Source organism: Rhamphochromis longiceps, linkage group LG13 (genome assembly GCF_057381845.1).
Source record: "Rhamphochromis longiceps isolate RC_006_pf linkage group LG13, R_longiceps_female_GT1.1, whole genome shotgun sequence".
In the NCBI taxonomy this organism is placed as follows: Eukaryota; Metazoa; Chordata; class Actinopteri; order Cichliformes; family Cichlidae; genus Rhamphochromis; species Rhamphochromis longiceps.
Window position 1 is genome coordinate 11,577,388 of NC_140569.1, and position 18,106 is coordinate 11,595,493.

The 18,106-nt window shown below is 39.1% G+C and overlaps 1 protein-coding gene across 2 annotated transcripts in view; it reads right to left on the reverse strand.

Moving 5' to 3' along the window:
- Window positions 1-17,878, reverse strand: part of akt3a (AKT serine/threonine kinase 3a) — a 50,921-nt gene extending 33,043 nt beyond the window's left edge. Inside the window, exons 1-2 of one of the 2 annotated variants that reach the window (XM_085427627.1) lie at window positions 17,770-17,878; window positions 8,767-9,203 (exon numbers count right to left, since the gene is read on the reverse strand). In XM_085427627.1, the coding sequence (XP_085283753.1) occupies window positions 8,767-8,812 (46 nt within the window). In that variant the 5' untranslated portion in view covers window positions 8,813-9,203; window positions 17,770-17,878. Of the gene's footprint in view, window positions 1-8,766; window positions 9,204-17,396; window positions 17,652-17,769 lie in introns of those variants that run through there. The other variant, XM_085427626.1, reaches the window with a different exon arrangement.
- Between the last annotated feature and the right edge of the window lie 228 nt (window positions 17,879-18,106).

Consider the following 18,106-nt stretch of genomic DNA (forward strand, 5'->3'; position numbering starts at 1 on the left):
GTTTGCTCTCCGTGTCAAATGGCTCATCTGTTTCTCCACAGAGTATTTCACCAACAAAGACATACGCCCAGTGAAACAAAACGTTGGTGAAGGGAGATAAAATCGCATTTTTGGTTAAATACTTAAGAATATTTGTGAACTTGCCAGTCTAGTCCTGCAAACTACTTAATAAGCAGGCAATGTCCCAGGCCTATTCCAGCTCAAAATATTTTGTGGAAACACTCAAACCACGGAGCAATATCTGAATATGGCAGATGTTCGTCATCTTTTCTTCTCAGTTCTCCCCCTCCACCTCCTCTCATACAGCAGTCTGCTGTTGAACCTCATGTTCCAGCCGCTATGCTGTGAGACATCTGCACCTCACTCACTGTTTCTTTCTTTCCTTTCTGTCTCATCTTTCCTGTCTATGCAAACACACACACACACACACACACACACACACACACACACACACACACACACAGACAGAATTCTTTGCTTGATGACAGATGGCAAGTCAACAATTGTACAGCGTCACTCTCTCAAAACACAGACACACACACCACATGTACACACAAACACAGAAACAAACACCACCTCCTTGTCCTCCTGTCCCTTTGTGTCCAATCCCTTGTCAAATGCCTTGATTTGTTTCTTACAGCTGAGAGTATGCATTAGTCTGTGTGTGTGTGTGTGTGTGTGTGTGTGTGTGTGTGTGTGTGTGTGTGTGTGTGTGTGTGTGTGTTTCTTTACCTTGGTATATTAAGCAGTAGTTTAATGAGAGCATGGTGAAGAGCGGGTCCCAGCCAGTGGACCATATGGGGGCCATTTAGCCCCCTCAGAACATTGAGCCAAGCCTTGCTGACATGATTACCACTGCTGTCCACTGCTCTACACTAGTGTCAGATTGGGAATGGGGAATTTTATCATGGACAGCTAATTAATGACTGGAGATTGGCAACCATAGATGGAGGAGTCTGAGGGAGGATGAAAAAATGTTGTCACTGTTTGGTGTCGTCTTCTTCTGTTTTTAGTCAGGCCAAATAACCAAGATTCTGTGAAACATGTGTATACCAATAAGAAAAATGCATGCAAACAAACATGTACACGTGCAGTAAAAAAAAAAACATGGTCACATTTTATGCATTTTCTCTGGTCTGCATGCACTGTACACCTTTATACCTTTATTAATGCATGTATTTATTCATGTGTGACATTTTCAGCGTGTCTGTGTGGCACAGCAGGCTGAAGCTAGTGGCTCTGTTAATCCCGTCAGGGACAGATTACAGGTGGGAAGTTATAAATAGACTGACTGACCCTTTAACCATGATCACTGTAACATCAACATGCAGCTCAACTATTAAGTCACCAACCCAATAGCCATCAGTCAGATTCAGAAATGCTGAATAAAAATTTTAAAAAGGGGCTCCAATAACCACAAAAACCTCTTTCCTGGCTTCTGTAACAGACGATGCTCTGTGGAGCTCATGCTCGGACTTAAAAATGAGGCAACAAAGAGCTCTGTGCTACAAATTGAAGAGAAATGCATCAAGGATGCTGTCCAGTTGCTTTGAGCAAACAGATGTACACCACTGTCGACCATTTTGGTTCTGCTAAAAACACCTTTGTTGTGTTATACACCTGATTTATTCTTGCTGCACCCAAATCAACTGCAACATCCATTTTTCCCCAAACAGGGGATAAAGCATTTCTTAATTCATCCTTATCTTATTTGAAACTTCAGCATGTGAAAAAAAAAATCATACAAGAATAAAATCATCACAGAGAAAAAACTGGGCACCAAAAACAGTTTCTAGGGAAATTTTCAGCATGGACATACTAAATAATACACACACTGTTACTGGAGCAGTAATCATTTTGTCAGCTGTGGTAAGCAACAGCCTGGCTAGTGTCGTCCTGTTGTCAGTGTGAAAAGCAGTTCTAAGACATACGATCAGACTGTGCTGTTCTATTATTTAAAAAGGCACAAACAGACAGTATATCTGATTATCTGTAGTACTCGATACTGGAGAGAAAAACTAGTTTGAAATGGAGCTGTACAAGGTCTCATTACAGGGTTTTATTAAATACAGTAGACTATTATTTTTCAGAAGTTTTAATATCATATCAAGCTATGGATTAAAATTTTGTCAAAACTGGAAAAGAAAAAAAAAATGGCCACATAAAAAGCCAAAACAGTCTCACTCTGGGGTAATACTTCTGTCAGCTACTGTAACACTTACATTAGCTGCTAGCGACTAGGAACTAATCTGTTGGCCCAAATCAGCCAAACCAACCCCCACTGTAACCTGCCTTCTCTAATCAACCCAAAGCCTGCTCCCACCAGCTCTCAATAACCTCAAGATGTTAAACCACACACTACCCTATTAGTCTAATCTGTGTTAGCACATTTAAACATAGATTCTGGTTTCCACTTAAACTCAAATTGCTTTGTCAAGTGAGGACAGTGCAGCTGCTGTCAACAGATCTTATTAAACTAAAGACACATCTCCAGGCTCCCTTTGGAACAAGGGAAAATACTTGTGGAGGAACCTGAGGCGTGTAGGAAATCTAGGATACATAAAGGTTTTTTCCCTTAAAAAAACATTGTCTGGGCTAAATTTGAAAAACGAAGCAAGCATTGGCAACAATATTCAACAATAGCCTTACTGGTGCAAGTGGCATAAACCATGTTGTTAAAGAAATCCATCATATAACATCTGTTAGTTGTTGGATTTGTGTTGCGTGACCATGAAAATGTCTAACAAGCTTGAGTCACATTCTTATATATACACAGTAGCACCTTTTATATAAATGAATTATTAATTTATATATGTATTAAATTCTAACATTGATAACAAACTGTATAATTTGTTTAATTATTAGCAGCAGATGACAGACAATATGTTTAGCTGAGGGTGCTTCTGATCACACTTATTACTAATCAAGTGAAAGGAGTGATAATGTATAGCATGTAAGCAGGGTGCATTAAGCAAAATTTGGATTCTGACAATGATTTTCAGAGTAGTGATAAATAATAACTAACAATAACCTTGTGAAGTGTACATGTGTGAATATATGTGCATCCACCCACAGTGTGATCAAATGTTTGAGGTCAGCATATTGATGATCCTGAGCTGCAAACTAATCCCATTATTCAACCTCTCCTCCTTTACTCCCCGCTCACTTCCTCTGTCCAAGCTGTTCATCTGCAGTGATCAGCACTCCATTCATTGATTCACTCATTCATTTATCCAAGACTGCCTAACTCTACATTAATTCATTCACACACCCATCCATTACTCCAGGAGTGTCCTTGTGCATGGCTTTTATAGGGATGCTTCAGCCGATCTTACTGAGCTGACAGTTATATTGCTTCAGGCCATTGAGCTCACAACTCGCAAAATTTATCCGTGGTTATGCTGAGGCAGTGTAACGCTAACACAGACATAATCCAAAAACCAAAAAACATATATTCCAGCTAAACACAAAGTTATCTGTGTATGTTATCCATCTACATTTTGTGTCCACACGTGCTAGCTGCAGGTCTTTTTAGTTCACAAGTTGGCTTCCTCTGTTCCATATTGGCTCTACCTGTCACAAACTGTCTCTCTGCTGTTCGTCTGTAGGCTCTGCAGACTAGTCTGTCTGCACTGTGCTGTCAGTCTGTCTGACTGCCTGGCTGTCTGCCATTCTCTGCAGTGTAGAGTGAGTCATTCTCAGGACAATGGAGACAGTTTGTAAAGCCACACTGGAGCGTACACTTCCTCCGGATGTGCAAGAGGATGCCATTCATAACAAAGCCTTCACTGTCTGTGTGTCTACTATTGGCCTGTAGAATAAGTTGAGGATGAATAATGGTACATGGAAATGAGAGAGAAGAGAAGAGAAGAGAAGAGAAGAGAAGAGAAGAGAGAAAGGCGACACAGCAGACAGTAGCAGAGGCAGCAGCGGCTGGTGATTGATATCAGAGATCTGGCACTGCCACCTGATCCAGCCAGCCTCCCTCCAGCATCACTGAACTCACTGAACTCACTGAGCCAAGATGGCTGCCTCACTGCACTGCACCCAATGAACCCCACAGCAGCCCAATGTATACAGTATAGCACGTACAGTTCCCAGAGGGATTAATTTTAAGAGACTGTACAAGAGGAAAGAGTGCAGAAAGGACAGGTGTGCTGTTCCTTATTGCAGCTCAGTGTCTCATAAGAGAGTGGTGAGATGCAGACAGGTTGCGTGAAAAGCCTAATGTGAAACTGCACAAGGACGAGTATGTACAACATCCCCTTGATTCTATCAACAAAGAATTATTGATCCTGACCACTTCATAGCACGTCTGTAACAAGACACACTCCACTTTGACATAGTTTAGAGATCAGTAGCTTTGAGGAAAGCCACTTCACTGGGGACAGATAAATGGATTTTCATAAAGAGACACATTGAATATCTAATGCAGCTACTTCCTGGGTTCCGTATTATGTCATTTCCAAACAAACGATGGAAAGATACAGGCAACGTGAGCAGCATGAGCAGAGCTAAAGATACAAATGAAGTTATGAAGAACAAACATTTTTGTGAATGTGTAGGATGCTGCAATGTAATTTAATTGCTGCAATGTAATTCAATTCCTTTTATAATATAATATCATAACCAATACACAATCGAGACCATATGTCCGAGCCTGTAGCCTCGTTTGACCTCTTGATTTTTCCCTCCATTATGCAGTCAAAGAAATCAATAATTTCCACTACAAAATTATTGAACTCAGAGAGGAAGAACAAAGAGAAGTGTTCCTTCCTGTGGTGATGATTCATATATTATTAAGATGACTGCATTCGAGAAAACATGGATGTGTATTTGTAGTATAATTTCTAGTTTCTTACAGCTTATGGGAATAGAAGTGATATGCAAAGAGGTATTTGAACTGAACTAGCCTGATGCCCTTTTTATATTTTTAATTCCTAGCAGAAATACAAGATTTATACTTTTAAATGAAGCTGAGTGAAATTTAAAGAAGGAAACATATTGTTTGCAAAAATTGCAGCATATATTTGCAGTATATTGTGTTTCCCTTCTGACTTCAACAGTAAGTTTTCATAGCATTTTCTTTAAACATTTTTTTCTAAATGCATCTATATTCTTTAAGTTTCATGTAAAAATAAATCTAAGTTGTTTGAAAAAAAAAACCTGTATCGCTCCTCTATCTCTTGGGAGATAAATAATGATCAAACAAGTCTGCAAGAAGCCTAACTCTACTTTGATATAGTTTTGAGATTATTAGCTTTACGGAAGAGCACTTCACATGGGACAAAGTGTCAAAGAAAAGACAATGCTTTTCACCCTGTCCTCCCTCCTCCAGTGTTTCTCCTCCCTCCTAGCCATCTGTTGTGCTGACTGCTGTGTGGGTTGATGCTGATGGAGGTAACATTATCCACAACTACTGTGTGACCTCTGTGGCCTCATATAGGTTGTCAGAAAGTAAAGTCCCAGCTTTGGCAGAAAAGAAGACAGGTATACTTCAAGATTTAGATATTAAAGCTAAACTAAAACAGCTCTGTTAGGCATTTAAATATTGATTGTTACCCACAGATAATCAACACAATACAGTGTCCTTCCAAGGTTACACTTGCACCTATTTTCAGAAATTAATAATTTATTTAAATATTTTTAAAATTTATAGTTGTTTTAATTCCATAATGATTTTGGTTTACTTCTCCATCTGTTCCTTTTATGACGCATTGTGTGGCAGCTTACGGGATTAATCCACTGTTTTTTTTTACTTCCATTGATAAAGACATAATGCAGCCAAATGCACTCCCCACTCTGATTCAATGAAAGGAGGAAGGAAATCATCATTGTGGTAGTGAGCGAGTAAGCATTCAAAGGCTCGGTCATCTAAGGACATGGTGCACTCTGTTTTTGTAGAGGTAAAGCTCTTGATGCTTATCTCTGGGTTGCAAGATTACAAAGATAATTCATCTTAACTTTGCGTAACTTTATGCTTTTATTACATTTACATTTCATTACGCTTTATTTTATGCGATCTCTTGTGCATTTCTTTCATGTCTTATGGATCTTTTACTCAGTGTTTATGAAACACTTTGTATTTCAAATTGGTCTCATTGTTTGAAGTAGAAAGGCAATACGGAAAGTAAGGATGCATCCTGAAGCTCTGATATAGTTACAGTACAGGTTAAAAAGGTTGACTGAGGTTGGTGCAGTTGGGCATACATATACAGATATAAGCTACAGAAATAAGTGTATACAGACACCAACTTGTCAAATAAACTCACAGGTACACATAGTCCCTTTGAAGTCCATGAGCAAGAAGTCATGACCGTCACTGATATTTTGAAGGGTAAATGCTTTCTCCTAATCAATCATTTCTAATTTATAAGCAGAGGAAAGAGTAGCATAAAACAATAAATAAAAATCAGACATTTCTTATCATAGTTGTCTTTTAGCTAATCTGGTTAAATTAAAAGAAGACAAAACTGTCCGTTTTATTTATCCAATGGACATACATATCTACAACTTTAGAACAGTTATATCATCAGCAAACGTACAAACAACAGTCTTTATAAAGCTCTTTTATATCTGAACCAAGCCTGAGCTATCAGCAATCAGACCAAATAAAACAACAACCAAAATATTCAACCAACCTGCTTATTATTAAAAGAAAATTTCTGTACGCAAGCAGAGTTTTTCCAACTAATTAACATCAAGTTGTTTTTGATAGCAAGATTTTACCATATTGGAACTACATACTTAACAGCTGCTGTAGACCTGAACTGAGAGAATAAAATTAAACTAAAATGATCAATTACAAGATTACCAAAAATACAACCTGAATTATGGAATACACAAACAAGACTGAATTAGTAACAGGAAGACAAACACATCAGTACTCATCTAAGCAGAAACTATACACAAACCCAGCAGTTATTTAGGTATTGCTCTCATACTGACTAGAACAAAAACAGGAAAACTGTTTTTACAATTTTTTTAACTAGAGGTTTTCAAAGGCACTTAAGAGCCTCATTCCTTTATACAGAGAGATTCTAAAACTCCAGAGGTTCAGTGTTTTAGTCTCTGTGTCTATTGTCACTGTCACTCAGTTCAAAACAAAAAGACGTTAGAAGAGTTAGAAAGTACAGGCTCTTCCAGACAGTGAGAGCACAACTGAATGCAATCATATTAGCACAAAGTTTTGTGTATGTGGAAGTTTAACTTTCTGCATTGGCCTATCTTGCCATTTTATTTCAGCATAAAGCTGTTTAATGACTAAGACTGCAGTGTCTGCTGTATCACGACCTGGACAGTGAGTCAGCACCCTGACCTTGCTTCACTCCACACACAAACACAGAGAAAGATTTAGCATATGATGCAGACAAACATTCATATTCCTGACACAAACAAACACCCCTTCTTTCCTCCCTAACCTCTATCTCTCTCTCCCTCTCACTGCAAGCACTAGTATTGCTGCGTCGTGACTGGGGGCGATGTGTTCCTCTTAATATGCACAGACGACTGTCTGAGAATCATACTGGCATGTTGGCGTATATTGACAACGATTTGCCCCTCTTTTTTACTACCGTAATACAGATTGTTTTTGAGTGTCTGACACAGTGAGAGAGCGATAATCCAGTCCATGTAGTAGGAGCAGCATATACTCCTGCTGTGCTGTAGGCTGAGCCTACAATACCCAGAAACCTGCTGTCTGTTATGTACCCATGTCACTTCCTGTTCAAAAGTTTCTGTTACACATTCCTAAAACAGCATCACAGTCAAGAGGATGCTGCTCATTGGCCTAAAAGACTGGAAATCCCCTTGTTCTACCCCTGAAGCACTCCTTCTAAAAGACATTCACATACACTTAGTCGTATCCCTCAGGCAGACACACGACCCCATGAAATTGTGGTTTAGGAGAAAAACAAAAAAAAAAGTCCTGAAGTGTCTACCAGTCAGTGATGCATTCATCACAGAGCTACTCTATAGCACTTTCTTGGCCAATTCTGCCCAGTCTGGCCTTGCTACAAATGCCTTCTTTTGTGTTGTGACTACCACTGAGTGAGCATAAGCTGTGAATGTTTGAGGACAGGGAAGTACTATTTTTTGCCACATGTTCTTCAGCTATTGCAAAATTTTCCCATTTCTCATTCATTTTGCTATAAACAGGATGTGCTGTCAGTGAACCCCCCCACCACACACACACACACACCCTGACTCCACCCCAACTATCCCCTCAACCCCACATCATATGACTCCCAATGACACCACGCTATGAACTTAAAACTTCTGTTTTCAATAACACCGCAGAGAGACAGAACTAACTGGATTTCAGACAAGCAGAGACACTGGCATAAAAAACAACAACAAAAAAAACAAAACAGAAAAAGAACACTACACACTAGCCCAGTAGATGTTGTTAAGTGCACACATATATACACTTGTGCATACAAATTTAAGCACATACCCATGCACAGTCCTTTCAGTCACAACTTGAGAGGGGCATATAGTGGCTTAGCAAACACAGCCAGGCAAGCTTATAATATACAAAGACACACACACTCATGTACAGTCTCATACTACATAATCAGACATCCATGTTATCACTCATACACAGACACACACACAATCGCAACACTCACATCCTCCCACCAGCACATGTGGAAAGGCACAGCCAGGCCCTCAGTCTAGAAAAGAGGCAGAGGAAAAGAAGAAGAGAGGAGGCAGAAGCACAGGGGAGGGGTGTAGAAGAAGAAGAGAGGTACTGGATGTACTTACCCCGTTTCTGGAGCCATCCCTCTCTAACGATGGTGACATCGCTCATGGTTCCTTCACGCCGAGTCTGATGCCGCTGCACGCCTGCTCCACTGAGAGAGAGAGAGGGAGGAGGGGAGGAGAGGAGAGGAGGAGAGAAAGAGAGGGAGAGGAGGAGGAGAGGAGAGGAGGGGGGCCGGCTCTCCCAGCCTCCGCGTCACTCTCCCTCCCTTCCTTTCCCGTTCACCCTCTCGTTCGCGCAGCCTCTCTCTTAGACACACACACACAAACACGCGGTGTGTATGTATATTGTACGTGTGTGTCGACTTGCTTCCTGTTGTGGCTTATCTCCTCAGCTCCCTCCCTACTTCTTCTCCTTCTTCTTCTTCTCCCCCTCCTCCTCCACCTCCTCCTCTCTCGTTCCCTCTCCAGACCTTCCTCCTCACCAGCAGTGACTCAGCCTGTAAGGAAGTGAAAGGAGAGAAAAATAATAATACAGAAAAAAGTAGAGATGGGTTTATTTTTCTTCCTCTCTTGCTGGTCCCCTCTTCCTCTCATAAGTCCTTTTCTGACAAGACAAACAACTAGTTATTGGGAGGGCTGCTTCCTCTCCTTCTCTCTCCACCCAATCATACACCCAGTTCCTCTTTTTATCCACGCAACACTCTCTCTGATAAACAAGATGAATTATTACAGAACTGTCAATGAAGCCAAAAAAAAAAAAACCTGACACTGACTGCCAAACCAAAATCCCAGAGCTAAAGAACTCATTCATTCACAGATATGTCTGTCCTGGTTAGCAGGTTGTGCACCATACATAAGCCAATCTAGCGCTCTGCCTTCAATGTATTTCTGTATATCAAATAATTTTTTTCAATGTGTGTGTGTGTGGGTATGTGTGGGCTGATTTGAACGTATGTGGGAGGTGAGAGAGCTTCTCAGGACTGTGGAGTAGGGCTTGGTTATAAATAGCAACAACGGCAGTTAGGGATGCTCTCACGCTCCCTTTCTCTCTGCAAATCTCTGCACCTCTCTGTCGTCTCACTCCTGCTCTCCCTCCCCTCTCTTTGTCTCTCTGCATAGCTGCTGCGTTCACCTCAGATGCACCCTACTACACTGTATTACAAAACCCCGCAACGACACTACGCTGCTCAGCTTGAATGAAGATCAGCACCACGGGAGCTAGGCTAGTAGTCAATGCTATCTAGCTGGAAATCAGTATTCAGATCAGCTACTGTCTGCAATGCTGCAGACACTTGTGGGGTCTGCAGCGTCAGAGCGAATGCTGGAATAGACCCACAGATGCGCACACACCCTAGTAGGTGACACAGGGATTTTTCTTTTCTTTCTTTTTTTTTAATACATTTTGAAGCAGCAGAGTCGTGACTAGTCAGCGAGCAAATGAACAAATGCAGACTAGTTCATCACATTTAGGTTTGTTGGTAATCAAAGCTCAGAGATTCATTTAATCAACAGGAGGATATCTACTTTCACATTTCAAACATGTCATATGTCTCAAATGTCAAAATGATAACTTTTTGTTCAACACTTTGGATTTAAGAAATTATAGCACCTGTTTTATGCCGTTATTTTGTTTAATTATTGAAAACAATCAATAATGTACATTTTTGCACCTTTGATAATACCTGAAAATGACCTTGGATTTGAGGATGTTTAATATTTTACCATCCAAATACAATGTAATTAGGTATGTGAGCAACTAATCAATCAACTAATCAACTATACAATTAAACTGGAGTTTCTAGTCAGCATATTCACATTTTATACAGGTACATCACCAGCCAACTGTTGGTTTTAAGATTTTAGGCAGCCACCTACGATGGCTACTGTCCTGCCCTGAAGTTGTAAATATCACATCATGGTTCTGCACTACTTTGATCTAAATCAGTAAGAGGCTGTGCCAGAGCAAAATGGCAAAGACCACTCAACCGTGTTCTGCAAAGGTGCACGGATGCTAACCTGTAAGAAAGTAGGGTGCTTACGCTAACACAGTAAACATCGGCCACTTTAGTGTCGAATTGCCACATATTTCAGCAAACTTAGAAATAAGATTTGATTATCTGATTATAAAGAAATACATTTTTGTTTTCAAACAACTTAAATGCACATAAAGTGTGTGTGCTCTCTTATTTTTAGACTAGTTAAATAGTCAATTTTTTACCCCAGCACATCTAACCTATTAATTTTGTTGGCAAATATATTAACCCTATGGGAACATCTCTTGCTGTAGTTTTAATGTTTGGAATTTATTCATCATACTTTTTTCTAGTTCTTAAATGTCTATTTCTGAAATGTCTAAAAATTAAAATCAATCAAATTCACACCATAAGATAAGGTGCTTGTGTTACAGAAGACAAAAATCAAACATTTAATTTACAATATTACTTATTCAGATGGTTCCTTTTGTGTCCTTTTGTTCAACAGAAAGAGACCTCGTTCTTGAAATCCAGTTGATATTTGTGAAACTGAGGCATAAAGACTATCATAATGGCACTACTTTAGAAGAGAAAAATAAATGACTTTCAGCCCTAGTAATTACATCCAAGGGGATAACATTCTTTTTATAGACACTATACAATTTTGGATTAAGCTTGTTATTCAATAAAGCTTTGGTTAGCTTCAACCTTAATCTGTGAAGCATAGCCTGGACTGAGTTGAGTTGAGGAGAGTTGAAGTGAGGAGAGGAGAGGAATGTCCAGACAGTGGCAACCCCTTGTCACTAGGGTGGCTGTTGCTATGGTGACATGTACTGCAATGATGAACCAACCATGCCAGGGGAAGCACCTGCCAGACAACATTTATTTCATGCCCTTTCATTTCAGAGGCAACAACAAAGACAAAAAAAATACAAATAAGGAAAAGAAACTTTAAGAAAAGAGAAAAAGACTCAGTGGAGGCAGACACATAGCGAGTGGCAGCATTCAACGAATATGTGTTACATAACAGCAGAACCCTGTTTTTATTATTTACTTTGTTTTGCAGAAGTGATGTTCTCACTATAATTTTGAGATAGTGTATCCAAGAGCATCAGTTGCCACACCTATAGAAAACAATGTGCGTTCAAAATAATAAACAAACTTACTACTTAGTAAAAAAATTTAATATATAAATTTAAAATATTTTTTCAGTATATGAGCAATCTCAATATGAAGGGAATATTATAGTTTGCAAGCACAAGACACTACATTGGCATGTATACTCCACAATGCAATGTAGTGATATTGATGGACGAGTAAACTGGGATTTAAAGCAAATATACAATTTTTCCATTTTTAATTTGTCTATCCATAATTTAAGTAGTGTTACCATGGAAATGCATTTCTGAAAGAGTGACTTAACTAAGACAAGCTTAGAAGTGCATCCAAAAGGATAAAAACAACTGAGATTCACTCTTAAGTTTGTTGAACCATGATATTGAGTACATAGAGCACAGTATGGGATTTTGAACTCAATGTAACTAGAAGAACTATACTTACAAGGTGTTGTAACTATACAACACCTCTCAGCACATATTTGGGCAATTGATATAAAGCATTATCTGAATTAAGTTTATTGTCAGTTCATTTACGGGGACATATAAATTGCATCTCTATAATCACCAGTAAGTTCCACCCCAGAATAAAGCTTTAAATTGCTTTTTGTCCCCAGAATTATACTTCTTCCAGGGACATTGAGGGTTGCTTGAGAGCTCTGTGTTTCTCTTTTAACAGTCTTTGCTACAACTGAGAACTACAGAATACTTGATGAATTCCCCCATAATTTACTCTGAAATTGTGATGAAAGTGGAATAATTTCAACACTTTATAAGCTCCATCTGCTTTAACTTTGAACTGGAACACTTTCAGCTTGACGAAGACTAATACAAGCAATGCCAGTTCTTACACAAGTTAAGCTATCTACACTGCTCAAATCCCCACTCATGTCTCTTAATATTGCAAAGGTAAGAAACAGACCCAAATCCAAATCCACAGGTCTGCCTTAAACAATTTAATCTTTGTTGTATTTTATTTAAAAAAAACAAAAAAACAGATCACATTTCAGACACCAGCATTTTCCAACCACTGTTCAAGGAAAGAAAGCTAAATATCTTTCTTGTAACATACTAACAAGCATACCTGCAAACAGGTTTTTTCCCCAGGTTCTCTAATATTTCAAGACTCTCCTGGCAAACTTCTGTATTTGGCATGACCCGCAAACTTTCTACTAAAAAAAAATCAGCAAGTTTTGTGTTCCTCTTATGTTGCCCAAGTTGCCAGACTGTCTATGAAACACAGTCTTCATACACACAACCACACACTACATAGAACTTCAACCATCTGGCAGCAAAACCTGGCAACACACATCCCAATTCATGGGTCTGTGCAGCTAGTCTCTGCACAGGCAAATTCGTTCATTGCTGAATTACTAGCTGGCATCCGAGCTGTTGTTTCACCACTTATCTCTTCTGATTGTGAAAATACTGTAAAGACTAAGACCAAAATAAATAATTGTGAGTTGAGGTATACATACTACTCTTCAAGTGTGTGTAATAAGGACTGGTTTACTTCAGTATAGTTGGAAAGAAAGTTCACCGATCCATAACTCATAACAAAAACATAAAAACATAAAAATTCATATAAGCTAGCCAAACAGCACTGGTCTCTCTGTTCAGCTGACTGGAAGATGATATCAAATGAGACTGTGTAAGTCAAGCATGTTGAACTGATTCCCAGTCTCTTACCCACAGTAAGGAATATAGTTTATTAATTTAACTCTGGTGTTAATCTGTACTCAATATCAACAGATACCTAAGGTATTAAGACAGAAAAAGTTATATCACTAATTGATATAAATTTAAACAGTAATAAGGAAGAATGTCTGCAAGTAGATTTTTTTGCACTACTACGATAGAAACTGAAGCCTAAGTGGAAGAGAGTCTACTGTACTCTAAGCAAAGCACCAGTACACGATATACAAATATATAAGACTAAAATATGCACCATTACTGGTGTAGCTCTACAGAACAAGTCATCTACAAAAGGAGATATACACTGACGTCGCAAGCTATCACTATTCTTTAGCTAATTCTATATGTAATCAGCTCTAAAAGGTAGAACATTCCCATCAAACTCAGGTCAGGACAGTACACCTCACCTCAATTCACCTTTCATCACCCTTCCTCACCCACAACACTGGCCTCATGAAAACTCTGGCTGACATCCACAGCAGCAAATCCACAATCTAAATTCCTAAATGAAAGCCAGCCTTTGGCAGGACCTCAAGTGTTACACTCTGTTAACACAGAAAGTGCTTTAGGTGTTGTTGTCCCCCCCCCTTAGATGGTCTGTTTAATCCGGATCTGATATGAGAAATTCGCTTCTATTTTAATCAATGAAGCTGCCTTCACAGGCTACTTAGGGTTGAAGTCTATTTTCTTCTCTTCATAAGCATTTAATGATGCGAGGGTACATTCGATGGCGAACACTGCCAATACACAGGTAAGCACACTACACTGATGCTTCTGTATGAAGTGCTGCTTTCATTAGAAGAGACGGAAAATAAAATTAAAAATAAAATGATTAGTCAATTGTTGTACAAGTGCTTAATCTTTTGCATCAAGCAAACATGCTGAGGATGGTTATCAGAGTTTCTGAAATGTAAGTTCTTCCTTTGTATGAAAAGCCTGAGATGTGGAATGTAATGTAACTGTTATTTATTTGTTATTATTAAATGAAAGTGAATTTAACTAGAAAGTGAACACATGAGATTAAATGTTTGTGTCTAGATCTGTGCTTTATTTTCTATACAAATCCTATCAAGCTGAGTGTTCACAGTGCTAAAAGTCCTAGACCCAAAACTGGCCTTGGTACACAAGTGTTTTTTGATTTTTGTTGCGTTCTTTGTTCAAAACAGTTCAGGTTTAGGAACTTGTCAAGGTCACTTCTCTCTTCTTTCACTAACCAACTGAAGTCAGAAGGAATGGGACTTAAAATATCAGCTCTGCAAATAACAGCAAAGGAGAAAAACTTGAGAAGCCTTGTGTAGCCTAGCAACAAAAGGTGCTGGACAGATGCATTTGATGCACTAAAACTTTCTCTATATATGTACTTATGACTCTCTCGTTTACTCCTCACTTCAGCAACTGGTGAGAAAACTTAAAACTGAAACTAGGTTTCTACTTTAGAATCAACAATAAGACTTGTTCAGTTCAATTTAACTCAATTTTATTTTTATAGCACCAAATAATAAAAACAGTCACCTTGAGGCACTTTAAATTGTACGGTAAAAACCCTACAATAATACAAAGAAAACAATCAAACGACCCCCTGTGAGCAAGCAGTTGGCAACACTGGGAAAGAAAAATGCCCTTTTAACAGGAAGAAACCTCCAGCAGAAGCCGGCTCAGGGAGGGGCAGCCATCTGCTACAACTGGTTATGGGTGATGAGAGGAAGACAGGACAAAAGACATGCAGAGATAATACTAACGAATGATTAAATGCAGAGTGGTATAAAAAGACATAGTGAGTGATGTTAGTGCATCCTGGGAAGGCCCCAGCAGCCTTGGCCTATTTTATCGTAACTAAAGGTGGATTCAGTGTCACCCAGTCCAGCCCCCGCTCTATGCTTTGTTATAATGGAAAGGTTTGAGGGTGGGTGGGCGTTGCAATGTGCAAGACTTGTTGCTTGAAATTTTATGTCATTACTGGATTATGGTATTGGTATGTTATTTATATGCATGCATAACCTCAATGTTCACATATGCTGGATTCTGCCTATTATAGAAATGTATAGACTTAATTTTTCCATTAATGAAATATTATTATTATTTTTTACTATTATTGATACATCCCTCGTTTGAACCTCTGGTCAGATGGTGTCTTTCTGTACTGAGATCGCATGTTCGTCCTCCCAAAGTCTAAAGATATGTTTGTTAGGTTAATTGCTGGATCCAAATTGGCTGGAGGTGGGGATGTAAGTTAGATAAAGTGCTTAAGTAGATAGAACAAAGTGCTTGTAGTGTAAAGCACTTCAACTGGTCATTGAAGTGCTTTACACTACAAACACTTTGTTCTATCTACACTACAAGCAAGAGCAGAAAAGTGCTCTATAAATTAATTTTTCCTTTTCATTAGAATTCATGTACTAACCATTTTTCAGACTTTATGTAAAGAAACTATTAAATCAAACAATTAAAAAAATATATACTACAGTTAAAAAGTGGGTCAATATTTAATGTTGAGTGTTGCAATACACATACTAAACAGAGGCTATTATGTTCAAAACCAAAGTAATGAATATGCCGCGGTGGTTACCTTATCGCCACTCAGTATCTCTGTGCATTTGATCAGATATGCGTTTTGTTTTGCTCTAAGTTTCTTGAGAGTTTGCATTAAAAAAAAAACCATTGCAGGGGAGCCTTTAAGGTTGTAAACTGACATTTTGGTGAAAAGGAAAAGTATATTCCCTATTTACATTAAGGAGAAGTATATGGAAAGAAACAAACCAAAGGATTACATTAAATTGAACAATTATAATCAGTTTGGGCCTAATTAATTGACCTAAGTTGTTTAAATTAAGCATTTGTATTAGACATGCGCCAACTGACCGGCCAGGCACCAAATCGGTCAATTGCCAGTCTTCTCAGCTCAAAACCAGTGATCGGATGGTCAGCCTCCCATATGACCTATTGCAAGCTCAGAGCCAGCAGAATCAGTATGAGCAAAGAATCAAAGCACTTTTGAAGAAAATTATAAAAATGAGTAATAAAAGAGAAAAGGGTGAAGTTACAAACATTAGGTAAATAATACAAGTGCCTACCCTTTGTCATGTTACATAAATCTGGGGCACCTACTTTTCTTTCATAGGGTAAGTTAAAGGTGGTTAAAAGCAACTCATTTTCAGTTTATTATCTGTACATCTTTCCAGTAGCAAAGCATTTTTTTTATTTTTTTTATTTTTTGAGAGAGAGAGAAGATTCTGTAGCCTTATTGCAGTTTGGGGATTTTTGTAATGATCTCTTTGACATGAAGATAATATTTTGTTCTGATACAATTCTTAAAAAGAAAATAAGAATCAATAAAAATTGGTAAGCAGGTTTCCTCTAATTTCTATTCTGCTTGGGCTCCTAAATCGATTATAATCCAAATATCAGGCTCCAAAAGTAAAAATTTGCAACACATATTGTTTACTAATTCAACCAGCACTATTCCCATTATTATCAACTGGATTATCTACGAGTGTGGCACACCCTCTTAATTACTTGCCGTAACTTGTGTAGGCAAATCGAGCCAGGCCTAGTCTGCCGTTTCTCTGCATACCGCGTACATGCAAATCATCCCGATATACTGCTGCCTCAAACTGCAGTGATGTATCCAGCAGGTAGGATGAATATGATTGATTAAGACACACAGGTACCACCACTGCAATACCTGCGTCACGGTGATTTGAAACAACTGACGCATATCACACGCAGGCAGAAAACTGCACGCACGATAAACGTTTAAAAACACTACTTTTTATCCCCCGCCTCAGTTTTCCCTTGTGAGCGGTCAAACACACCTCGCTAATGTTATCACGAGGCATTATATTACTAGCTTTAGCGTTGCTCGTGCCGTGTTTACGGTCACAACAGTGTGGCTAGCTAACAGTATTACCTGTAGCCGCAGGTGCGGTAGAGGTGGTGGTGTGTGGTATCCCCCTTGCACCTGCTGTTGACAGGACGGCTCGGGTTATTAATTATTTTTTTCCACGCTTCTTAAGTGAGGAACACTAAGCTATCCTGGGACTGCAAGCTAAGTAAGCTAAGAAACCGTCGTCGGTTCACGTTACGAGCCGATGCAGAAATAATCGTTTGCAGACACATCAAACGGATTTCCGCGGAGCTTTCGTTTACCGCAGCCAACGGTTGTTTTGACTCTGGTGAGGAAAACCGGTGACGTCACTCAGGGAAACGGCAACCCCATTTCTATTATGTCCCCATCCCCCCACCCACATTCTCACACACACGCACGCGCGCGCACTCCCTACCGTCTCGTCTCGTTCTCCCGTTTTCGATTTTAACGGTTTCAGTTCTGTGTCTTGTTTTCCTTCCCTGTGGAGCTCTCTCATCATCTCATCCCAACACCCCGTGCGTCTGTGCCGGCTAATAAGCCAAGTATCGCGAGAATTAAGTGCTTAGGTGGTTTATCTGCGAGATAACTGAATCACAAACCCAAACATATCATCAGAAATAAGATGTGAGACAGACTTTATCGATCCCAGAAGTTTGGTGATTGTTGTGTCACAGTAGTCAAGACATTACACAGCCTATGACAATAGCTTAAATAAAGAAGAACAGTATGACAAGGGCAGAAAAATTGGAGCA